Here is a 26,388-nt window from a genome sequence, read left to right as displayed (position 1 = left end):
CCAATTTTTTGGTTTGTGGCCCAAACCAGAAAAAAACGGGGGCAAATAATTGTTTCGGGTCACATGAAATATTTTGTTCAACCTGAAAGAAACTTTTTGTTTCATTTTTCAAGGGGAGGCGTGTATTTTTTTTTTAATGGAACTGAGGTAAAATTCCAAAGGAAAAGTTGTTTCCAATCAAAATGATTCGGTCAGAAAATGTCGCAACCAAAACATGTGTTGGGTTTTTTGCCGCCGTTTTTTTCCCAGCTGAAACATTTCAGCAAATTCAACACAAGTACCCAAAAGGTTTCAGACAACCCAAATCTGCATTTTTTAGCCAAAAAAGCTTTGGCTAAAAAATGTCACCAAACTCTACTTCACCCCCCATTATGAAATGTATGGCCAGTTTTTTCAAGCAGGCTCCTCATAGACTCATAGATATTAAGGTCAGAAGGGACCATTATGATCATCTAGTTCGACCTCCAGCACAATGCAGGCCACCGAATCTCACCCACCCAATCCTGCGATAAACCTCTCACCTATGTCTGAGCTATTGAAGTCCTCAAATCGTGGTTTAAAGACTTCAGGGTGCAGAGAATCCTCCAGCAAGTGACCCGTGCCCCATGCTGCAGAGGAAGGTGAAAAACCCGCAGGGCCTCTTCCGATCTGCCCTGCAGGAAAATTCCTTCCCAACCCCAAATATGATGATCAGCTGAACTCTAAGCGTGTGGGCAAGATTCACCAGCCAGATACCCAGGAAAGAATTCTCTGTAGTAACTCAGATCCCACCCCCTCTAACATCCCATCACAGGCCATTGGGCCTATTTACCATGAATAGTTAAAGGTCAATTAATTGCCACCCAGCATGCTGAGCTCTCGAAACATCTGGGCCCACCAGATTATCCACATTGCTTGTATTTACCTTGAGTGACAGCCACACATAGCCTCTCACCTTGCTTAAATCCATAGGACTAGTGTCCTGGGTCACTCCGTTTTTAACTTCTAGATTGGTAGTGCCAGGCTGAGGAGACAGCGTGTGCGTTGCTAAAAGAAAAAGATATCAGAAAGCCCAAGGAAGCATGCATGCTTCCTGTGCACCATTTCTGGCCAACACACACGGTTGCAGGACAGTAGTTAGTACTTGTGATGTACTGATCAGCATTGTATTTGCATGGATGCTAAGTAGTCACACACTGCTACCATCAGCTAGAAGGACTCTAGAGCAAATATATAAACAGCTTTTGAGCTGCCGAACATCAGCTCCTTCTCCCAAGGTCCTATCATGAAAAAACAAAATAACTAAAGAGAAATAAAGAAAAGAAAACCCTTATAAAAACTTCCTCCCAATTTCCCTGAGTCCCATTACAAGAAGTCTTCTTATTTTGGGGCGTCTTGACAAGCGATAGCTTCATGCGTTTTACAGGATCACCTGCATCCGATGAAGTGGGCTGTAGCTCACGAAAGCTTATGCTCTAATAAATTTGTTAGTCTCTAAGGTGCCACAAGTACTCCTGTTTTTTTTGCAGATACAGACTAACATGGCTGCTACTCTGAAACCTCTCTTTTCTAATACATGTTAAAGGCTTTAGCTTCACTGCAGGAAAAGGTGTATCTTTTACAAGGCCTGGGTAGTTTTGACCTCAGTGTAGCTATTTGAGGTTAATTGTATACCCCTCACCTAAAATGCATTATCTCCACTAAGATTTTACATTGATACTTATCAGAGGGGTAGCCATGTTAGTCTATACCCACGAAAACGAGGAGTCTGGTGGCACCTTAAAGATGAACAGATTTATTTGGGCCTAAGCTTTTCGTGGGTTGCATCTGAAAAAGTGGGGTTTTTTTACCCACGAAAGCTTAGGCCCAAATAAATCTGTTTGTCTTTAAGGTGCCACCGGACTCCTCCTTATTTACATTGATACATGTGACACAGCAATCCGTATTGCATGAATGCTAAGGAGTTAAAACTACCAGCCAGCCGGCTTCATCATTAGAACTAAGCGCCGTTTTTTGCCTGAAGCTTTTTTCAGCAAAAACGTGCAGAGTCAGTGACAATGAAACATCATGGATTCGTATCAGTTTGGCCGAATTGTTCGTCTCGAGAAAAACAAACAACCACAAAAAATTCCAAGAACGTTGAAATGTTTCATTTCGACATTTTCAAAACAAAATAATATGTTTCTTTTGGGTCGAGACGACACACGGCACAGAAATTTCCTTTAATGTTATTTTTGAAATGCGTGACATTGAAATGGAGCATTTTCTTTGACCTGAAATAAGGTGGGTTTTTTATTTTTTTTTTTTACTTTTTTGCTTCACAAAAATTGCAAAATATTTCATTTTTCCGAACCGCCGGCAAACCGTAAAATCTGTTATTCCCTCAGCTTTCCAGCTTTAATCATGAGGTAAAAAACCAACACTGTGTTTTTTTTCAGTGAAGTCATAGATAATCCTTGGTGATTTAGGCTTTTGGAAAATCCCATCTCAAAGGGTCAGGCTGTCTGAAGACGCGACCCAGAAATCCTCACCCGTTTTGTCCAATAAGTGTGGATCCGACTGCTTCTTGCTGACATCAGTGAAAGAGCGGACAATCGGAAGGAGGTTGTTCCTCTTCTTCTCGTTCTGGTGATGATGCTTTTTTAAGAGGGCATCCCGGAGTCTCTCTCTCATGCTTTCATCAAACTCACTGCTTGGTTCTTGCTGATCCAGGATTATATCTGGGGCCGGGGGAAAAAAGGCAATTCTCTAGCTTGCAACAGGTACAGATTGTGTCACTGATGAATGTCCATGTGCTAAATGTACAAGCCAATAGGAAGGGTGGTACAGTAATTAGGGCGTTATTCTAGGACTGAATTTGTGTCCCTGCTCTGCCACATACGTCCTGTGTGACCTTGGGCAAGTCTCCCTATGCCTCAGTTACACCTGTAAAATGGGATAATAGCATTACTCTATCTCCCAGAGGGAGCTGTGAGGATAAATGCATTAATGAATGGGAGGTGCTCGGAGTCCTCAGTAAAGCAGGCCGTGTAAGTACCACAGACAGAACTAAACATGCCCCCAAACTATTCTTATTTAGCTCTGTGCTTAGAAAGACTTCATGGCCACAGCAATCACAGATTCCCATATCTGAATTATACCTCCACAACCTTCCCATATGATGGGAAAGGACTATCCCCATTTCACACATGGGGGAAACTGAGGTACCACACAAATTAAGTACCTCCATCAAGCCCATGCCTGAGCTGAGAATTAAACCCTCCCCCTTTGTTTCCTGGTGAAAAGCCTTAACCACAAGATCATCCTTCCCCCCTGCAAACCACCCCCTCATGTTCGTATTGCAGTCATGCTGACAGCAGGCTACATGCTTTCCAAACACTGAGGAAGAGAGAGGGTGAGACAGTAACTTTGGTGGATTCACTCCAAGAATCACAACAGCCCCAGCCAGCCATCAAAGAACAAAACCTGTGATATTCTCAACCCATGATAAGCCAGGAACAAGGTTGCACGCCTCATAGGAGAGCATTACTACCGCCAGACGGAACAGCCAACCAATGCCGACGCAATCTTATTTAGGGAGACGTAGCATTGTTAATACATCTTTGGGTATGCCTGCACAGCTGCTGGGAACGTATTTCCCAGCATGGATAAACAGACACACGCTGGTTCTGCTTGAGCTAGCATGCTAAAAGGAGCAGCATGGCCACGGTGGCACACGCAGTGACTCAGGCTAGCCCCCTGAGTGCATACCCAGGGGATCAGGCTTTTACTCAGACAGCTAACTCAAGCAGAGCGAGCACACGTCTGTCTAACCATGCAGAGAAGCACACTCCCAGCTGCTGTGTACTCATATTCTTTGTCTTTCAACGGAGGCAGGAATTTTTCTTTGCTAAAAAGTCTCTGCGAAATGATTATTCACTGCTTAGCGAATGCAGTTGTTATTCCCCATTCTCAGTAATGCAGTTTTCTTTCCTGATTGCATTGCTCTACACATTTAACCAAATTATAACCAGTCTATAACTGGCTTCCCTGAGATTTCTTGGATAATTGACTGTAACTGGCAGCACTCGGGGAGGAATGTTCTAAGAACGGATCTGACATCACCAGACCTTGAAAGAGTTTGAATGGAGACCTGCCAGTCAAAAATAATTTCTACAAAGCTGCTTTCTCAATTACCCTCAATTATCTCCTCAACAGAAATGTATTACTTGGTCATCTGCCAAAGGAAGCCTGGCTTTGAAAGTTAGGTCTTGTCTACACATTGCAAAATAAACTAGGGACTGAATATAAAGTGCAAAAGCTAGTCGGGAATTGGTCCTGCTTTGAGCAGGGGGTTGGACTAGATGACCTCCTGAGGTCCCTTCCAACCCTGATATTCTATGATTCTATTCTATTCTGCACTAACTTCCTGTATGGACACGCTTATTCCACAGTAAGGTTTTATCTACATGGGGAGTTATTCCAAACCGACTATTCTGATTTATTCTGAATGGTCTCAATCCACTTTGGAAATGGATTAAGGTAATGCGGAATTAGGATTTGTCCACATATGAAAATCAATCCAAAATAAGATTGGGGCATGAGTTTAAAGAGGATTAACTATTCCGGATTATCTCCATGTGCAGATGTTCTTACCCCAGAGTAAGAGTGCAATATTCTGAATTATTTATAATGTAATTATCTTAATCCCAACTATTTGGATTAAACTAATAAGAGTGTCCACTCATGGCATCAATCAGGAATAGTTATTACACTTTAAATTTATACCTTACCTTATTCCGGATTAATTTTCATGTGTAGGCAAACGCTAAAAGTGCCTTTTTGCAGTTTAGCTTAATCCATTTTCAAAAAGGACTAAATTAAACCAGATACAAGCACCCCTGGTGTGGAATAAAAGTGTCCACATGGGGAGTTCATGCCTGCAATAGCTAGTCTGGACTGTTTTCCTAAGTAGATAAGCCCTTAAAGAAGTTGCGCAGTTCACACAGATTCCCGTGTCTTAAAACAGAATAAACGTAGGTGAATTATTTGTAACAAATAGTTTATTCAATGAATTTTACCTCTTTCTCTGACCCCAAATGGTCCAGACATACACTTCTACTACAACAACAGCATGTTAACCTATGAGACTCGTTTCTGTTATCTGAAGTTATTCTCCAAATGATTTCTCTGAATCATTCTCATTCTGTAAAACATGAGAGAATTTGATATTTGAAAGATGCACTCTTTTGATTGTCACATGGTCTGTTTCCAGACCTTGCTTGGATGAATGTAATCAGGATTTCAGGGTGGAAAAATCATGATTCCAAACCTAAAGTTCGGTTTCTGTGCATATTTGCTTAACATTTGCTGTTTTGATGACATCCCTACCTAGGATTTTGCAGGAACAAATATGGTGCAAAGGGAATTTATTTCCTTCAAAAATGCACAAGGATATTCCCTGAAGCTTTTTTCTCTGACATGACACAACTGATCCCTCACTAGAGCGGTACCTGCAATTTCCTCGATGCTGTTGGCGCACATATCCAGAAGGACAGTCCCGTTCATGATGCAACTCCTCAGCTCAAAGAGACTGTGTAATGAAAGTGTCGCGACATAGGGTTTGCTCCAGCGTTCTCCTCCATCCTCCACATCCTCTTCGAACTTCAGCCACCTGGAAGCATGGCAAACCAAACACAAATAAATACCGTACCGGCAGCGACCACTTCCAGTGAAAATACTCTTAAGCAGGTGTTGCAGAGATACAAAGCTGTGTTTGAAATCTATACAACAGACATTCGGTAACTCAATTAACGGTTCAAAGCTGGAGAAGGGAAGAGGATCGAGTGCACATTTTGTTTTTTAAGCAGCTGAGGCAGAAATTTCCACCAGCTCTAATAATGTGCTGAAGGGTCTATTTTATATTTATTTTACATAAGGCAGATCAGCTGCTGGGATTGGACGACAGGGGATGGGTCACTTGATGATTGCCCTGTTCTGTTAATTTCCTTTGAAGCATCTGGCATTGGCCTCTGTCAGATGAAAGGATACTGGGCTAGATGGACCTTTGGTCTGACTCAGTATGACCATTTTTATGTTTTTAGTATAATGCACAAATGCCTCATAATCTTTAAAGCATTTTTCCTCGCAACATCATGCCTTTCTATCTTATATGGTGCCCATTATCCTAGTACCTAAGCATCTCTCAGTCTTTAATGTATTTAGCTTCCCAAGCCCCTGTGATGCAGGGCATCGCTACTGTCCCCATTTTACAGATGGGAAACTGAGGCAGAAAGAGACTAAGTGACTCGCCCAAGGTCACACAGCAAGCCTGTCTCAGAGCAGGGACATGAACCTGGGTCTCCCATGTGCCCAGGCTAACACACTGATCACTGGATTACACTGCCTCCCCATGTCTGTACATCAACATGCCTGCCTTTGATTCTTCCACATGCTGTTATTACACCAGAGGTGCATGAAAAAGCAGAGGTGCTGTGCTATATACAAGGGATCTGCATCATATCTTCCTCCCACACTGCTTTACCAAGTCACACTCTAGAAATGACAAGACTATGAAAGCCCTGTCTAGCAGCAGCATCTCTTCTTCCAGCAGGTGGTGTCACTGGGCAGCACTTCAAGGAAATGGGACCAAAAACATGGCCTGATGGGAGGTCACAAAAACACATTCAGTTTCATTGAGCCGGTGGAGTATATAGCTTTGTGTCACCTGGCCGTTTCCTTCCATTCTGCATCTTCCCCTTCTTTCACACAGATTTCATCCAGCTCTGTGAACAAATCATGGGGAACATGCTCCTCATCCTCCTCCATACCAAGGATAAACTGAACTCGCTGAGACGGGGTGTCTAATTAACAAACAATTAAAGAGGCATCTGCTGTGACCAGGTTACGCCATTCAAAAAATGCCACATTTAAAAGGAAGAGGTTGCTCATTGTTATATGTATCGAAAAGAAACAGCATGCCAAAGATGCTTGGTTTCAAACCAACCCACATGTCAGAAGCCAAATATAAAATTCATAGGCACCGACTCCATGGGTGCTCTGTGGCTGGAGCACCCACAGAAAACAAAAGTGGGTGCTCAGCACCCACCGGCGGCCCCGCCAATCAGCTCCTCTCCCTCCCACCGAGCACCTCCCGCCCACCGCAGATCAGCTGTTCAGCGGCGTGCAGGAGGTCCTGGAGGGAGAAGGGGTGGGACGAGGCGCTCAGGAGAGGGGGCAGAACGAGGTGGGGTGGGCTCTTGGGGGAAAGGGTGGAGTGGGGGCGGGGCCTCTGGCAGAGCACGAGTCAAGCACCCTCTCCCCGCGCCCGCCCCGGGAAATTAGAAAGTCAGCACCTGTGATAAAATTTGTAAAAAATTGCATTATTTGGACCATGAGCTCTTTGGAGCAGGGATTCTTGTTCTATGTTTATACACCACCTAGCACAACCGGGTTCTAGCTCATGACTGGAACATCCAGACACTACCAGATCAGTAACATAATTAATAATAATAAAAGGAGAAGAAGTAGAAGGAAAAATTCAAAACACTTGATTAACAGGCGTTTTAAATAAATGCAAGTGCTGAGCAAGTACAAATCTGGGACTAAGATACTATCACTTCCCCAAAAAGAGGGCCCATGTTTACATGATGTTGTTCGCATGAGACGTTACAGCAAGTAGATTTACATAAAACATAACAGAATAAAGCCCCAGTGTTGAGTATTGTCATGGCAACACCCCAAATTCCCTACTGAGTTTGGTCCTAAATACATCATAATGTTAGTGACCTTTCAGTTAATGCCTCTGTCTTTTCCGCTAATTCATACTTCCCCATCTCACCTCACCCCTACTCCAGGAGTATCATATGTAAGATACTGGGGGTAATTGGCCCACGCTACTCAGCACTGGCAAGGCCTCAGCGGGAGTACTGCGTCCACTTCTTGGCGCCGCACTTTAAGAAAGATGTGGAAAAATTGGAAAGAGCCCAGAGAAGAGCAAAAAAAAATAATAAAAGATCTAGAAAACGTGACAGATGAGGAAAAGGTTTAAAAAAAATGGCTATGTTTAGTCTTGAGAAAAGAAGACTGGTTGGGAGAAGGGACAGGATAGCCATTTTCAAATATGTTAAGGGTTGTTACAAAGAGAACAGCAATTAATTGTTCTCCACATCCACTGAAGGTAGAACAAGAAATAATTGGCTTAATCTGCAGCAAAGGAAATGTAGGTTAGATAGTAAGAAAAACTTTCCAGCTATTCAAGAAGGATAGTTACATACTGGAATAGATTTCCAAGACAGGTTGTGGAATCCCAGTGATTGGAGGTTTTTAAGAACAGGTTAGACAAACACCTGGCAAGGTATATGTGGTCCTGCCTCAGTATAAGGGCATGGACTACCTGACCTCTTGAGGTCCCTTCTAGGCCTACCTTTCTGTGATTCTATTATTATAAATGTATTTTGCAAATTAAAAATCCCCCAAAGAAAAGAACAGAGCCAAAAAGTAAAAACGAATCATGAAATAACACGACTGTTCCCAGCTTTCACTTGGATAACTTTGCTGGTATGCTGCATGTTTCTCTTCCACCTTTCCTCTGTCTTATCTATTTCAACTGTAAGCTCCTTTATGACAGGGATCGCTGCTTGCTATGTGTCTGTATCACGCCTAGCATAATGGGGCCCCGATCCTAGTAGAGGCCTCTGGGTGCTTCCTCTACAAATAATAAATGCTGATCATAAACTGAATTACTAGGAGTAAATTCTTGGCCCTCATGAAGCAAAAGCTCCCACTCACTTCAGTGGAGCCAGGATTTCCCCTCTTAATTTTCGTACACGCTAACTAGCACGAGATTGGCTCCAACTATTTCAGAGCAACTAAAACGACTAAAAATTTCAGATGTTGCTTTCATTGGGGTGAGATTGGGCAATGAACTTTCAACGTCCAGTGCCCCATGTTATCCCAAGAAAAGCAACACCAGTCAATTTACCAACTCTCGTGGTGGATACTCCATCCCTGATAACTTTCAAATCAAGACTCTGGGTTTTTCTAAATGATCTGTTCTAAGAACTATTTTGGGGAAGATCTCCCGCCTGTGTAATACAGGAGTCACGCTAGATGATCATCATGGTCCCTTCTGGCATCGGAATCGATGGATCGACTAAAAAATATTTATTCCCATTACCTACATAAGTTATGCTTCCATCATTAAACGCACACTATGTTCCCATCATACATTAGCCTGAGGTTTTATTTACCATGAGATTCCTGCTCTTCTTGAATGGCTCCCTTCGCCCGGTCTCGTTTCCTATGTTTTTGGCCATGATTCCTGTGATGTCTGTGGCTTTGTCTCACCAAAGGCATCCGTACCCCAACGTACAGTGTTCTGTGCCCTGCAACAAAGCAGAAGCGCATTAGTCAGTGTCACTCTTGGCCCCACAGTGCCTGTCAAGATGAATGGTGCCCATGGCATAACATTGCTCTTCATATCGCTGCTCTTCATAACTTATAACGTTAAAAGTCAGTAAAAAAAAACAAAACAACACTTAGGTCAGTGTTTCTCAAACGGGTCCACGAGGGTACTCCAGGAGGTCCGCGGGCCCCGCTGATCAACTCCTCCCTGTCCCTCAACTCCTCCCTCTCCTTCCCAGAGCCTCCCGCACGCTCGGCAACAGCTGTTCAGCGGCGTGTAGGAGGCACTGGGAAGGAGTGAGGACTGGGCACGCTTGCGGGAGGGGGCAGAAAGAGGAGGGGCAAGGGTGGAGCGGGGGGTGGGAAGAGGTGGGGCCTTGGGGGAAGGGGTGGAGTGGGGGCAGGACCTGGGGCTGAGCAGAGGGCTTGAGGCTCTGCAAAATATTTGACATCAAAATGGGGGTCCTCAGGTTGCTAAAGTTTGAGAACCGCTGACTTAGGTCGTACAATGATAGAGTTGAGCAAAACATCAGAATTTCATTCCAGGGGGAAATTCCAATATTTCAGCTTCTGTTTTCATCCTGAATCGGGAAAGAAAAAGTGAAATATCAAAAGTTTTCATGAACCAAAACTTTCAGGAACATTTTGATTTGGAAACATCGGACCGTTTCGTACCAAGTCAGTTCAGCATTCATCATGATGGAGTTGGCTAATGACCCAAAAATTGGCAGGGTGGTAAATAATGAAGAGAACAGGCCACTGATTCAAAGAGATGTGCATTTTCACACAGCTACATCCACATTTATACACCTAAGGACAAAGAACGCAGGCCATGCTCACAGAGTAGGGGACTCTATCCTGGGAAGCAGTGACTCTGAAAAAGATTTGGGGGTGGTGGTGGATAACCAGCTGCACATGAGCTCCTAGTGTGACTCTGTGGCCAAAAGAGCTAATGCAAACTTGGGATGCCTGGGTGCCGGACCTGCTGACCGCTTCCGGGGGACAGAGTGGTGCCGGGACAGGTAGGGACTAGCCCGTCTTAGACCCGCCGCTGACCAGGAGCTGCCCGAGGTAAGCCCACGCCTCAACCCCGAGCCCCAACCTCCTGCCCCAACCTTGAGCCCCCCAAACCTGGAGTGTCCTCCTGCACCCCAAACCCGTCATCCCCAGGCCCACCCCAGAGCCTGCACCCCCAGCTGGAAGCTTCACCCCCCCCTGCACCCCAACCCCCAGCCCAGAGCTACTACCCACACCCTGAACCCTTCATCCCTGGCCCCATCCCAGAGCCTGCACCCCACAGCCCAGAGCCCATACTCCCTCCTGCACTCCAACCCCCTATCTCAACCCACAGCTCCCTCCCGCACTCCAAATCCCTCGGCCCCACCCCCTAGCCTGGAGCCCCCTCCTGCACCCCAAACCCCTCATCCCCGGCCCCACCCCAGAGCCCACACCCCCCTGCACTTCAACCCCCTGCCCCAGCCCAGTGAAAGTGAGTGAGGGTGGGGGAGAGTGAGCCACCGAGGGAGGGGGAATGTAGTGGGCGGGGGCGGGGCCTCAGTAAGGGGCGGGTCAGGGGGGAGGGGCCTCGGGGAAGGGGCAGGGCTAGGGTGTTCAGTTTTGTGCGCCGCGGGTCTCTGGCCTGTGTTACACAGGAGGTCAGACAACATGATCACAACGGACCCTTCTGGCCTCGGAATCTATAAACTGCACCTACCGTGGGGCCCCAGTGGGAGACATCGTTCAGTTACCTTTCATTCTCGTTCTCCCATATGGCCCCAGCTCCCCAATCTGACTACATCGCCCATGATGCACTTACACTACGCGGCCTGGCCAGAGGGCAGACCACTATGCATCATGGGAGATAGAGTCTGGCAAGTGGATAGTGTAGAATGGGAGCATGAAGCACCAAAACCGCACCGCCCAGAAGGCACTGGGGTGCCAAAGTCTAAAGCTGAACTGACTCAAACCTAAACATTTTGATTCAATTCAGCAAGCCGAAATTATTTGATTCGGGCAGAACTGATGTGAAACACAACACTTCATTCAAATGAACCTCAACAGAAAATTGGAAAACATCAGCAAAATTCGAATTCTGATTGTGCAGAAACTGCATTTTCGGTGGGAAAATATTTTCAATAGAAAATTCCCAACCAGATCTGTAAGATAGGAAAGTTTGTGTAAGAAGCAAGAGCATCAAACATACAAATCTAGCCTCCTAATTCTTTAGTCTGGACTGACAAGATGTTGTGTGCCTTTAAACTAGGTTTATTTTGGTTTGTCTTCGGCCAACTGGAAACAGGTTAAAGCTAAACAGAAATAAGCTGCTCTTAAATCAAAATAAGAATATCCACATAGAGGTTTGCATTGACTTAACTACGCGGGTTTAAAAACCGATTTAAGTAAAACCAGTGCAACTTTCTCATTTAGACAAGAACTCAGCCTATATTCTCTCAACTGCGTCAGTCAGATATCTGCAAAGGAGCCATTTTCACAGGGCCTCTTAAAGGTCATGGACTTGTTCTATTTTAGAGCTGACATATCTGGTTTATTTTATTATTACAAAGTTTCAAAAACAAGGCGGCAGCTTGATTTAAAACGCCCTTAAGAAAGAAACAACCCTCTTTGCAATTTACAACTTTAATAGGACAACGATCCCAACAGCTCATTAAGCAGAGGCAGAAGGTAATTATTTTCAAAGCTTGCTTAAGGCATAGCATGAGAGGAGATTGGGCCAATCTCCTGATAATGAACTGTATTAGACAAATCACAGCCAGACACCTTAAGCATTCAAATTATTCCAGTGGCCTATCAAAGCTGGGTTTTTCTACCTGCTCGACTGAGAAAACATGGTGATTAGTCATCCCACCCATCTGCTATTTCTAATGTTGTTTCCTCTGGAGTTTTTTTTTCCTTTATTTATAATTTTTTTTAAATATGAAAAATGTTTGCTGCCTCTCTTATTACTAATTTAAGCCCATTTTGCCAGAATGAACCTGAAATTTAATGCGATTCTCTGGCCTCTGTTATGCAAGCCGTCAGACTTGGTCATCATAGTGATCCCTCTTCTGGCTTTGAAATCTGTGAAAGCAGGGACGGGGATGAAGCAAAAATCGAAAGGTCGGGTTATATGTTGCCCTGTATTCTGGGTCATCACCGACTCCAGTGCAAGGCAAGTGCAGAAATCTTTAGGCCAGGCGTGTTGAAGACACAGCCTGAATGGTGTATCTCCGTGCCCTGAACAACGCACACAGAGTCAGCAGAACCAAAGTGCTCTCTCTCTTCTTTTCTAAATATGTTTTGAGCCCTCACGAGGGTTGGTCTTTACTCAAAACACTAGGCTGCGATAGGACACAGCATGGAGGCAGCGCCAGACATGGCTCTGCAGCAGGGGCCCACGAGCAATGACGTCAGAGATTTGTCCACTTTGTCAGCTGGATAGTCTCTCCCTTTGCTGTTCTTCCCCACGTTCTTTCTCCCTTCCCTCTTCACCCAGTCCTATTCCCCTCTGCATCCCCTCTCCCCTCCCTCGTCTCTCTATTTAGCTAATCCCCTCCCAAAAACTCCCCACCCGGAAAAAAATCAAAACTGATGGGATTAACATGCCGTTTGCCACCCCATCACCTTGATCGCTTGTACACTATGAACGTACATCAGTATAACTACGTTGCTCAGGGGTGTGAAAAATCCACACCCCTGAACGATGCAGTTGTACCGACCTAACCCCCAGTGTAGTCAGAGCCATGTCACGGAGGTGGATTAGCTACGCTGACGGGAGAAGCTCTTCCATCTGCATAGTAGCATTTTCACTGAAGCACCGATGCAGTGTTTTAAGTGTAGATCTGCCCTTATGCCCTTTTTTCCTCTCCTTAGCCGGTCTCTGCACCTCCGTCCATTGCTCTATGTTTGTATAGCACTTAGCACAATGGGGCCACGTGCTCGGTTGATCTCTATGCACAAGCAAAATAATCATCACAATTAAAAACTCTCAGCAATTGACAGAATGTCCAATACAATGTGGCATTCCGTGCAAATAGGAACTCTCCTGCTTAGCATTGGGTCAGCTAATTCCTGGGTAAACTAACTGGGTTCCTATTTGTTTCTTTCCTTTGGGAGCTTCTCAGCAGAAGGAATCATAGAATCATAGAATAGAATCATAGAATATTAGGGTTGGAAGGGACCTCAGGAGGTCATCTAGTCCAACCCCCTGCTCAAAGCAGGACCAATCCCCAACTAAATCATCCCAGCCGGGGCTTTGGATCCCCAGACAAGGTTTGCACGCCGTGGTCGAACAGGTTGTGAGAAGGAACACATTTTATTCATGGATAACTTGCAAGCTGAAACAGGGCTCAGTTTGTCAAATGACAAATCACGGACTACCCACAGATTGCCCAGATCTGCTCTCAAGTCCCACTGCTTCTCTTTAGCATGAGGCCAGTTAATGGGCCAGAGTCTCATGCACACTAACACCCCAGACTGATGGGAATGAGACTCCATTGTCTTTTACAGCTTGGGCAATGACTCTTTAAGCATTTTGTCTTCCAGCTGGTACAAAAATGTCATGCGGGTGAATTAGCATTGCAAAGTTCAACCGTGTCCAAAGAGTCTGATTCTCTGTTGTTCTGCCCTCGTGCTGCCATTTACGCCAGTGGGCGTAAAATGCTGCCAAGCCTGAATGCTGACAATTTACACCTCCCTTTGCACTGGTGTAAAGGACTGCACAATGGAACACCGGGCCTCAGGTGTGTAAGGAAAAGTAAATTTCAGCGCTAATGGGGGATGGGGGGGGCAATCCAATCGCAAAGAGACCGATGGAAGTTGAGTTATGGCCCATCATTTATCTGATCTGGAACTTTATTAGCCAAGAAGTACATTTACTCCAGGTTCCATCTAGCTAGACATTAACGATGTACTAGAAAAACTGCAAAATATAGTTATCAGCTGCAGGCTTGGACCTTACCTTCCAGCTCTTCTTTCTCATAATGAATATTGACGACATTACTGGTCCCACCTTGATCCACCACCGCCTCTTCATCAACTCTCTGTTTAAAAAACAACACAAAAATGTGCAACTAGATAGAAGCAATTTCCTAATTTACTCACTGTGCACAAGATTTTCAAAGTGACTTAGGAGAAGAGTGGGATGCTATTTATCAACCAAAAGTCCTTGCTGGTGAAAAAATGCAAATTTGGTGGCATCGAAACATTGGCACAGGTCTACTTAGAAGCACAGCATGGGATTCTCAAAAGCAGTGTTGGCCTAACTCTGCTCCCACTGGTAAAACTTCAACCATGTGTCTTCCTATGTGTTTGTACAGCACCTAACATAGGGGTGGGCAAACTTTTTGGCCTGAGGGCCACATTTGGGTATGGAAATTGTATGGCGGGCCATGAATGCTCACAAAATTGGGGGTTGGGGTGCAGAGGGGAGGGTGAGGGCTCCGGCTGGGGGTGCGGGCTCTGGGGTGGGGCTGGGGATGAAGGGTTGGGGGTGCAGGAGGGTGCTCCGGCTGGGACAGAGGGGATCAGAGGGCAGGAGGGACATCAGCACTGGGGCAGGGGGTTGGGGCAGGAGGGCAGGCTCCGGGTGGTGCTTACCTCAAGCAGCTTCCAGAAACAGCATGTCCCCCCCGTCTGGCTCCTATGCAGAGGCGCAGCCAGGCGGATGTGTGCGCTGCCCCGTCTGCAGGTGCCGCTCCTGCAGCTCCCGGCCAATGGGAGGAGTAGGAGCCAGAGGGGGGATGTGCTGCTGCTTCCAGGATCCATGCGGAGTGGGGTAAGAGCCCGACCCTGTTCCGCAGCTGGAGCGGAGCAAGCCTCAGATCCCACTTCCCAGTGGGAGCTTGAGGGCTGGATTAAAACGTCTGGAGGGCCGGATGTGGCCCCCGGACCATAGTTTCCCCACCTCTGACCTACCACAATTCAACCCCCATCCTGACTGGGACCAGCAGAACTCTTGAAAAAGCAAGGAGCTCAGTGAAAGGCTGTTAGTTAAATATCAGCAACATAATGGATCGCAGCATTGCCAACCCTCATGATTTTGCTGCGAGTCTTGAGATATTTGGTGGTTTTCTTAAAGCCCTAGCAACTGGAGTCATGAGATTCTCATGCAACCACAGGTTCCTTTTTTTAAAAGCCCTCGTCATTACAGAGAAAAGCTCAAAAATGGGGGGGGGGGGGCAAAGTGTACCGTAAAAGTTAAGAAAAACACAAGATAAATAAATTGATCCCAACCATTTGGAGGGGATGGGGTAAAGCTCATAATTTTTAATCCAACCTCAAGCCTTGTCTATGCACAAAAGTTGTACCACTTTAACTATACCGGTATAGTTTAACCAGTACAGTTAAAGCGATAAAGCTCCCCTGGTGTGGAAGCAGGTATAATGGTTTCAGTGTGCATATACCGGTATAATTTATTCCCATATGGGATGGGGAATAAGTTATGCTGGTAGAAAGCACCTTTAAATTGGTAAAACTATGTCCACACAAGGGTCTGACTATATTGGTTAAAACAAAAAACAAAAAAAACCCACATAGAAGGGGACACAACACACACTGACCAGCGGGTCACACGTGCAGTAATTCCCAAAACGATTCAGGCCAGAGAAAATGTTCATATCTCAAAATTCACAGGAGACAAGCTACAGAATTGAAGCTTAGCAGCAACCAATAAGGACACACACGAGTCCTTCTTGCTTCTCCCTGTCCTCGGTGTTGCGGAAAGGGGTTACCCCTTTCTGACCAAAGAAGCAAAGACCACCTGCATTTCAGACTTATGCTGCGGTTTTGGCACCTTCTGGGAAAAAACTGAACATATTTTGCCCCTCTCTTCATGATACATTTCTGCTATTAAAATTGAAAATCAATACAATTGCAAGAGTTGGCAATGCTGCTATGTGGAAACAGGAAAACTACAATGAATGTTGCTTATACATATTAATTGGCTCGAATCAAACAAGAACACTAAGCTTGATTTAAAAGCATATGTTATGTCAACATCCATAGTGCACTAACTTGTAAATGGAGAAGTAATTAACACCTCCATCTGCTTCAGAAGGGATACACACAAGCAGCTCCTTTCTTTGTCACCCACTCCTCCACCCTTTTATCCTTGAATTGGATTTTTTTTCCTGCATACCTTTCTGGGTGACTAGCCCTTTAAATCTGGTAGAGGCAAACAAACCACTCAGCTCTGAACTGGCCATTCTGGCTGATGTTTGCTGCATCTCACTCTCTATTACTGGATGGGGTAGCACATTCTCACAGTCCAGTCTGGACATGTGGGTGCAGCACACTGGGCATGCATGGATTTTGTTACAAAATACACTCTGTAATCAAGACCCTCGGAAAGAACAAAGTTTAGAGACTCCCACGACTTGTGTGGGGTGCCCCCAACAGATTTGCAACCTCTAACAGGGAACAGGCAGCTGGAATAAGTCAACTTTTTAAAATAAAAACGCTCACCATGAGCTTGTTCCAGTTCCTTAGACCACAAGCTCTTTGGGGCAGGGATGGTCTCTTACTGGACTAGCACAATGGAGCCTAGATCTTGGTTAGGGACTCTGGATGCAACCATACTAACAAGAAGGAGAACAGCGGAGGATTGAGGGATCCAAAAGCAAACAGCTGAACAGAAGTGGTGAGGCAGGTAGATAAGGTAAATCAGGAGGTGAACTGGAATTGTGCTGTCTGGGGCATTACCTGAGAACGGAGGGGCTATTGTAACCCAGTGGTGATCATGTGTTACAGGCTCCCTTCTGTGTCTGATTCACAGAGCATATAAGCCCTAGCTTTAGCTCAAGTTATAATAGCTTACACTTTTTCAGCTCTGGAGATCTGCAGTTCAAACCCGGCCAAAATGGCAGCTATCACTCTCTGCTTAATTTTGGCATATTTATGACAGACCCAAGTCATGTTGATGTTTTGAATGTGCTGGAGTTTCGTTAAAAAGAGAACGATAACTCCACAGAAAAAGACCTTAAATTGGAATTGTCACCTTAAATTGGTGGTGCTGGGGGTTTGTTTGTTTGTTTCTCTTTTGCATTATTATTTCAAAGGAGCAACAGCGCTTGTAAATAAGCAACTTTCATTCCTAGGAGAATCCTAGCTATGGCGACTAAAAATAACAGGAAACAGCTGAAATACCAGAGGTGGTTCCAGTCGGAGAACGAGAATTAATGCTTAGTAGCCCCCCAAGTTCCAATTTCAGAGTAAACTTGTTACTACTTTGTTGCAAGAAAGCAAATTGGTCCTATTCTGCAGAATTAATTCATGTTACCTAGCAGCAGGCTTATCATTACAAGACCAGTTGACTTTCCATTTCCTAATTACTCCTGTAACTATCTCTGCCTCTGTCTGTCCCTTCTTAGCAACAGTCACCCAGATCACCTCTGGCAAGGTTTCAAGGCATGGAACCACCGCAGACAGTAAGTGGCTTCATTTCTGAGACATCATTCAGATCCTGATTAGCATTTTGTCTTATCTGGCCCTTCTTCAAGGGAGCATATAAAAGCAATAGCCCTGCACCACTGTTGCAAAACTATATGTAATGCAAATTTAAACTCTTCAGCACCGGTTGTTTTTCATAGATTCATAGATATTTAGGTCAGAAGGGACCATTATGATAATCTAGTCTGACCTCCTGCACAATGCAAGCCACAGAATTTCACCCACCACTCCTGCGAAAAACTTCTCACCTATGCCTGAGCTATTGAAGTCCTCAAATCATGATTTAAAGACTTCAAGGTGCAGAGAATCCTCCAGCAAGTGACCCATGCCCCATGCTACAGAGGAAGGCAAAAAACCTCCAGGGCCTCTTCCAATCTGCCCTGGAGGAAAATTCCTTCCCAACCCCAAATATGACGATCAGCTAAACCCTGAGCATATGGGCAAGATTCACCAGCCAGATACTACAGAAAATTCTTTCCAATTAAAGCCTTCAGTATTGCCTGCCCTTTGCATTCCTGCCTGAGCTAGCATTTGCAAAGAGGTCTGACCAAGGTGGGAGAGGCTCACTGTACTCAAGACCGTGGATATCACATTTATGTAGCCCATTCCCAGACTTGCTGTTCAGGTACATCACCCACATATTCAAGTATCAGGAGGGTAGCCGTGTTAGTCTGCATCCACAAAAACAATGAGGAGTCTGGTACCACCGGACTCCTCCACATGTTCAAGGATGTCAATTGCATGCCGACCAAAACATGCCACCTTCAAACGCATAGAGTGGATGAAATAACCCATGTGACGTACACTACACATCAGCCGATCATGGAAATAGGACGGTGAGCTGCACACCTCACCTCAGTGCATTGCACCCTTTTATGAATCCAATGCAATTTAACTAACAAAGCAGATACAGTGCAACAGCCACTAAAGCTGCTAAAACAGTCTGCAGCAACGCTGCACCGTGTGGCTTCGGCGAACCCTTTGCCCTGTATTTGCTAATGAAAAGAATCACTATTGCTGGGAGTTAAAACAGCAGTGGTTGCCATTTAAACAGTCAATATTTGCCACCTGATACCACAGGGTCAATATATTTATTAACTTCCTTAGTTCTCAGAGGAAACTGTGGTAATGTAGGATACTACAGTGTGGTAGCTGTTGGCAAATATTGACTTGGGGCCAACTCAGAGGTGAGTCAAAGGGAATCTAACTGGGTATAATTCACACCTTTTCCCAACCCCTTCTATGTGTAACTTAGATCAGTTTGGATCCCCTTACACTGGGGTAGACTAAATGTGTGAAATTCAGAAGTGATGTGTAAAACATTGGTAAATGGGTGTGAATCTAAAGCCAGATCTACACTAGGAACTTTTGCTGGTAATGTAATGTCTACAGGGGTGTGATTTGTGGGTGGGTAGGTTTTTTGTTTGGGGGGGGGGGTTGCAGCATTTCTATAACAGCAAAAGCCCTACTGTAGACACAGTTATACCAGCATAAAAGTGTTCGGTCCATATAGCCTATTTTGTTCAGGGACCCAGTACAAACTACACAAGCAAAAGAATTTTTTGCCAGAATTATTATTATTGTTTAATATTTGTATTACTGTGGCACCTATGAGCCCCACCGTGCTAGATTCTGTACAAACACCAAACCAAAAAATGGTCTCTGTCTCAAACAGCTTACAATCTAAGGTCTGGTCTACACTAAGGGAGAGATCGATCTAAGTTACGCAGCTTCAGCTACATGAATAACGTAGCTGAAGTCGACGTACTTAGATCTATTTACTACTTACCGCGGTGACTAGACGCGATAAATCGACCCCCGCTGGATCGATCGCTGGATACAGACAGATGGGAGAGAACAAGGAAACAATGAGACACTATTGATAAGCCGTGGTGTCAGCACACCACCAGGCTAACTATTGTCAGGTGAGAAGAAAAGGAGTCCTTGTGGCACCTTAGAGACTAACCCGTTTATTTGAGCATCAGCTTTCGTGAGCTACAGCTCACTTCATCGGATGCATACTGTGGAAACTGCAGAAGACATTATATACACAGAGACCATGAAACAATACCTCCTCCCACCCCACTCTCCTGCTGGTAATTGCTTATCTAAAGTGATCACTCTCCTTACAATGTGTATGATAATCAAGTTGGGCCATTTCCAGCACAAATCCAGGTTTTCTCCCCCCTTCCCCCCCCACAAAACACACACACACAAACTCACTCTCCTGCTGGTAATAGCCCATCCAAAGTGACCACTCTCTTTACAATGTGTATGATAATCAAGTTGGGCCATTTCCAGCACAAATCCAGGTTTTCTCACCGCCCCCCTCCAAAAACCACACACACAAACTCACTCTCCTGCTGGAGAAAACCTGAATTTGTGCTGGAAGTGGCCCACCTTGATTATCATACACCTTGTAAAGAGAGTGGTCACTTTGGATGGGCTATTACCAGCAGGAGAGTGAGTTTGTGGGGGGGGAGGGAGTCAAGTGTTTTTGCAGGTATCACGGCGGAGGAGAGTGAAGCTAGGTCTACGCTAGCAGGTTTGCTGCCACACCAACAAAGCTTTTCCAGCGTGACCTGGGCTAAGTAAGGAAAAAGATCAGCCTCGAGACGCAGTGAGAACTTCCCACGAGCACTAATGCCAGGGGTGTCTGTTCACAAGGCACTGCTTGGATTTCTCCGACACCACAGATCGGCCGCTAGGTCTCTGCGATTACTGCTTTAAAATCTAGTACATGAGGAACAGATCAAACAGGAAACCCAGACTTGAGCTTAGCACGAAGCAAGTCAGGAGCTGTCATTCTGAGGCCCCCTAATGCTTATACCCCGGGGATGGCTGCAGTATAAACAGCCTGATCCTGTTCCAAACTTTGGGCCAGATTCTACCATTAAGGCCCAGACTTGAGTAAGGGGGAGGCCAGCTGTTGTGCACCCCACCCCCACCACAAAAGAGGGTTCACCTTCTGCTCAACTCTGCAGCCAACCAGCTGCATCGGATGGCCCTCGGCTCTAACTCCTCCCTGCGCCTTTTAGGGTCTGATCCTACTGCACCACTGAAGTCAACGGATTCCAATGGGCACAGATTAGACTCCTGAGAGCGGCCCAAGCGCTGAAAAGCCCTTGTGACTGGGAGAATGTAAGCACCCAGTTGGATATGCAGAGACATTTCATCCAGCAGGGCTGTGACTCCTGGCTCCTTTCACCAGCACTGTGGCCCTGATCTGTAACTGGTTTCTCTGGCAGTTAGAAGCCTAAATACCTTTGAGGGTCTGGTCCTAAATCCCTATAAAGAGAAAAATTCCAAGAGCTCGAATCACTGGGCGATTTGGAGAAGTCAGCAGCCCTAACAGGAGGCTATTGCCGAAATACGATAATCAATATTCCTGATCAATCAAGGACAATCTTGAAGGGTAGAGCCATAGTTAGAGGGGAGAAAGTTACCAACAGCAGAGGAATAACGGTCATTGGCAGGGGAGTGTTTTCGTAGCCCCTGCCCTGCTTTGAGAAGTGGTTGCAGCATGTTACGGAAGCGAGAACAGGAGTTCTCAATTCTCACGGGGCAGGAGAGGAAAGCTGGGGCACATGTAACATTTCTCCAGCGGTAACAAAGGGCCTAATCACCTGCTCCCCCAGAGAAATCCCAGGGAATGGCAGGAAACCTACACAGTTCTTTCCATAGTCTCCTACTAAGCATGCCCTTAAGGGGGAAGTTTGGTCAGGACTTTATACCTTTTCTAGATGGCAAAGCCTCTCAACCTCAACAGAAGTTTGTGGACTCTGAATCCTATCATATGAGCGTTATGAAGGTGCATAACCCGGACCTGAACCAGGGGACTGGGACCCGGAAATGTCAGAATCCCCAAATAAAGGTACCCCCTTTATTACTCTCAGCGAGTCTCTGCTTTGTAGCAGCTGTCAGACACACATCTATCTAGTAAAAAGAAAAGGAGTACTTGTGGCACCTTAGAGACTAACCAATTTATTTGAGCATGAGCTTTCGTGAGCTACAGCTCACTTCATTGGATGCATACTGTGGAAACTGCAGAAGACATTATATACACAGAGAATTTCATGGTCTCTGTGTATATAATGTCTTCTGCAGTTTCCAGAGTATGCATCCGATGAAGTGAGCTGTAGCTCACGAAAGCTCATGCTCAAATAAATTGGTTAGTCTCTAAGGTGCCACAAGTCCTCCTTTTCTTTTTGCGAATACAGACTAACACGGCTGTTACTCTGAAATCTATCTAGTACATCCTCTATTCAGGATATTCAATGCAGGATTCTAGCCGCATGAACTAACTGCATACTTACATTGGTCCTTATTCCTTCAACATTCCCTTTGCTGTACTAAATTGCCGGAGCCCTTTCCTTCTTCCCCTTTTCTATTCTCCTAACACCTGCTGCTGTCTATATCCCTTTGAAATGTTCTCAGACATTTTGCTTCCAATGCAACACCTCTCTCTTTCTTCCCCGCTCCTGCTGAGAAGCTAGCGCATTTCACTTCCTAAAGTGATCATGAGGTTTGCCACTGGTTTTTTATATTTTATTAGTAACATTATTCTTTTTTAAATCCCCATCCTGTTAGCGGCAGCCCAAGCATCTACTACCTGCAGTTCCTCCGATGTCATGGTGGTTTTCAATTCGGCCACAAGGCTGCGAAGTTAGTCAATCCCCTTTTGTATTTAATCCAGTGTCCAGATCAGACCTAGGACCAAATTCACCACAGGTATCACTGAATTCAGCCCCTAGTTTGCTGCATGCTCCATTTGAGCCACAGGGATAGAGGGCAACTTTACAGCAATCACTTTTGATTAAAAAAGAAAAAGAAGCCAACTTAAAACTTGATTAGCCCTTAAATACTTCGATCCTAGTCGTTGCGCCAATGGGGGGGAGGGGGGGAACAATGGTCACTTAAATACTACTCTAGTTAGTCCACCTGGTAACCCCTAAGAGGCATATGACTCTCCGCTCTGGTGACAAATGGCCCAGCATGGCAAACAGCAAGTGGGGGGTTGATTCTACTGGCTTCTGAAAATACGCATCACAGCCAGAAAGGTTCTATGCGGTTTTTAAAAGATATTGCACCTGAATCCAAGAGATCTGTGGAATGGGTCCATCCCAGATGGCATTTACATGGATGCTATATCCTTCAGAGCAAGCACGGCCATCGCCACAACAAAATTCAAGAGAGTTTTCTTTCCACTTAGTTTAAAATCTCTTTGATACATAGGCTTCTTGAACTTGGTTCCCGTGACAGGAGTTTTTGCATAGAGTCAGCCTGGAGAAAGGCCTCTGTGGGCTTGTCTTGACTGAAATCAAACGAAAGACTGAAAAATAAAGCTACAGACTTGTGGACCTACCAAAGAACTCGCATAGCATGCAGGGAGGAAGATGTTGGGGGCATGGCCAGAGCATATAGCACTCTACCCCTCCTGAACTGGTATAGATTAGAGCAACCCCTAGGCTGCTTTAATTATCCTGGGGGCACAAATCTGTTCTAAAAACCAGGGAGCCATAAATGGCACTGTCCGCTACTGCATATAGCAGAAAGTTTTTGAATAAGTGTTAAAAGCCCCAGCATGCCAAGGGTAAGAGGCACATTCAGCAGAGGTAATACATTTAAAGCTAGAGGGGGTCAAAAAAAATTCTGATAGAAAAGTTTTCTTTCGGAAAGTGCTGATCTGACAAAAATCAAAATGTTTTGCATGAACATCTCAATTTCGTCAACATTTTCAACAAAAAATTATCAAAATGTTCCGTTTTGATACGGTTGGAGTGGTTCATTTTGATACAGTGTCTCCGCTAACCGGTGTGCCAGGCTGCCAGGCCCCTCTGGGTTGTTTCACTCACAATAGACACAGTCCATTTCTTTTCCCCATGTGGATCTTTAATCTTTAGAGTCTCAGCATCGCAGACACAGTACAGGCAGGCATCAAGAGAAGCCTTCCACCCAACTTTCTCTACCACACCCAGCTCATTCTCTGTTCTCCCCACTTACTTCCTGTTCCTGCCAATTATATATCTTCCCTTATTGAGCTAATTACCTCATTAGCCCAAGTATCAACAATCTCCACATAACAGGTTAATTGCCTGCAATCGTCTCTGTTAGCAGCTATCTAAGTGACTAGGATACTACAAAAAGAAAAGGAGGACTTGTGGCACCTTAGAGACTAACTAATTCATTTGAGCATAAGCTTTTGTGAGCTACAGCTCACTTCATCGGATGCATTCAGTGGAAAATACAGTGGGGAGATTTATATACACAGATAATTCATGTTCTCTGTGTATATAAATCTCCTCACTGTATTTTCCACCGAATGCATCCGATGAAGTGAGCTGTAGCTCACAAAATCTTATGCTCAAATAAATTGGTTCGTCTCTAAGGTGCCACTAGGACTCCTTTTCTTTTTGCGGATACAGACTGACACGGCTGTTACTCTGAAACCTAGGATACAGCTACCATTCTGTCACATACAGTCAAAGTATTTCATTTTGTACATAATATTACATATAATATTTAATTTATTGTAAATAATATGAGATTAAATTGATAAAGTCAAAATGAAACTCTTCGCCCTTTAGCTAAATGAAACATTCCAAGAAGGTTGTTTCAATACTTCCAAAATGACATTTTTCTAAATTTTCATTTCAAAGGGAAAATTTGAAACTTCAATTTTTTTTTTGATTCGGGACAAAAAGGAAATTTCTAAATGTCAGAATTTCCCATGGAACAGAAATTCTGAGTTTCAACCATCTCTATTTAAAATCCATCCTTTCTTTTCAGATTGCCTGAAGTCAGACGGGTGGCTCCTGCTTCATTGAGTCTCCCAGCATGCATTGTGCAGGTGATGCAATAACTTCCACAGAGCCCCAGTCGAATATGAACCTGGCATATACAGGGATAATCCAATCACTTATTTATACTGTGCTCATCTCCTCTCTCTCACAAGTGATAAATTACTTCTCTTTCTTTAAGCACGGCTAATTAGTTATATGCTACAAATTCACTTCTTGTAATGGGCTGGCTTACTCCTACTCAGGACCAAGATCAACTGCCCAGCTTTAAAGGAAATGCGACACTTAGTGTAAAATGACCTGGTACATGAAAACGACACCAAGGTCTAATCAATTAAAATCAGGTCATGATTCAGTCTCAGATCCCGGCTGCATTTTTATTATTTAACAGTAAAACCTCAAAAGGAAACAACTGAAGAAACGGAAGAGGCAATCTGCAAGAAGTAATAAAAAGAAAGAAAGTATTATGGTCAACTGTTATGTTTCACGGCATACACACAAAGAAGTTAGATAAAAATATGAAATACTCTTGTTGGAAGGTTGCAACATAACACGACTCTCTTCCTTAGAATTCAGACTGATAAGAACAAGAACCCACAAGCATAGACCAAGCAGGCTGTTCCACACAAGAGAGAGACACAACTCAACACACCTTATTCTAGCTAGAGTCTGCTGAACTGACTCAGACGCATCCTTGCTTCCCTGCAGAGCCCCTCACCATGCAAGCAGGATCAGGAAAGCCCTTACAAATTAAAGTGACAGCTTACAATTCCAGCACAGTTTTCAAATATTCCACACCAACTGTTTCAAATTTAGGAGCCTAAACGTAATCAGGTAGGGCCCCACAATTGGAGCTAGATTTCCAAAAGAACACAAATCCCGTCTAGACACCTAAATAAAGCTATTCATTGTATGAAAAATTCTACTATTATGACTTTTTGTCCTGGTTTGGGATGAAAACAAATTTTGAAATACCAGAATTTCCCACGAGACAGAAATTCTGATATTGGATCAGCTCTCGTATAAACAGAAAGGGGAACAGGCCAGTTTACACTCATTATTCACACTGGGCAAAAAGTTCAAGCATCATAAATGCTGAACAATTGCAATACAATGGTTACAATAATTTAACAATAGATTAAGGCGTGATTACTAGGGCTAGTTGAAAATTTTCCATCTACTTTTTTTTGATGGGACATTGGGTTTTCAACTCAACTAACAGTTTTGCATAAAGTGTCTGCTTTCCTCAAAAAAATTCAGTTTTTCATTGGGACACTGGCCATTTTGACAAGTATCAGGGGGTAGCCGTGTTCGTCTGTATCCACAAAAACAACAAGGAGTCCGGTGGCACCTTAAAGACTAACCGATTTATTTGGGCATAAGCTTTCATGGGTAAAAAACCCCACTTCTTCAGGTGCATTCAGATGACCATTTTGAAACATTTGGGGGGGGGGGTCGGTTTCAACAAAAAGTTATAATTTTCTGCCAAAAGTTTTGATGACACATTTTTTGCTTTGAATCAAACTTTTCAAGGGGCGGGGGGGAGGGACATTTTTCAAACACTTCTCATCATTAGTAAGACCGGGAAATAATTATTTTAATGTAAGATTTTAATCCTGACTTTAAAATGACGAACAGGTTGTGGTGATGCTCAGTTGCATAAAATTTGCAATGAAAGACCGCTGCCATTTGGAACAATTTCTCTCTCCTGCTATAAATACTTTCCGATGAGCTAGATCTTTTAAAAATCAATGCAATCGCTCTCACAAAGTGTCTGGAG

At 44.5% G+C, this 26,388-nt stretch overlaps 1 protein-coding gene across 3 annotated transcripts in view; it reads right to left on the bottom strand.

Annotated features, from left to right (window-relative positions):
- SLC4A8 (solute carrier family 4 member 8) overlaps window positions 1–26,388 on the bottom strand; it is a 73,162-nt gene that overhangs the window by 34,183 nt on the left and 12,591 nt on the right. Inside the window, exons 1-7 of one of the 3 annotated variants that reach the window (XR_012155693.1) lie at window positions 14,959–18,157; window positions 14,321–14,402; window positions 9,210–9,344; window positions 6,686–6,821; window positions 5,472–5,632; window positions 2,511–2,699; window positions 935–1,026 (exon numbers count right to left, since the gene is read on the bottom strand). Coding sequence is in view for 2 of the 3 variants with exons in the window: in XM_073318320.1 (XP_073174421.1) it covers window positions 935–1,026; window positions 2,511–2,699; window positions 5,472–5,632; window positions 6,686–6,821; window positions 9,210–9,344; window positions 14,321–14,402; window positions 14,959–15,126 (963 nt within the window). In the remaining variant the exon portion in view is untranslated. Of the gene's footprint in view, window positions 1–934; window positions 1,027–2,510; window positions 2,700–5,471; window positions 5,633–6,685; window positions 6,822–9,209; window positions 9,345–14,320; window positions 14,403–14,958; window positions 18,158–26,388 lie in introns of those variants that run through there. The other 2 variants (XM_073318320.1, XM_073318321.1) reach the window with 2 other exon arrangements.

Source organism: Lepidochelys kempii, chromosome 20 (assembly GCF_965140265.1).
Source record: "Lepidochelys kempii isolate rLepKem1 chromosome 20, rLepKem1.hap2, whole genome shotgun sequence".
Taxonomy (NCBI): Eukaryota; Metazoa; Chordata; order Testudines; family Cheloniidae; genus Lepidochelys; species Lepidochelys kempii.
Note: the sequence above shows the minus strand (reverse complement) of the source record. Positions and strands in the feature narration are given on the sequence as shown.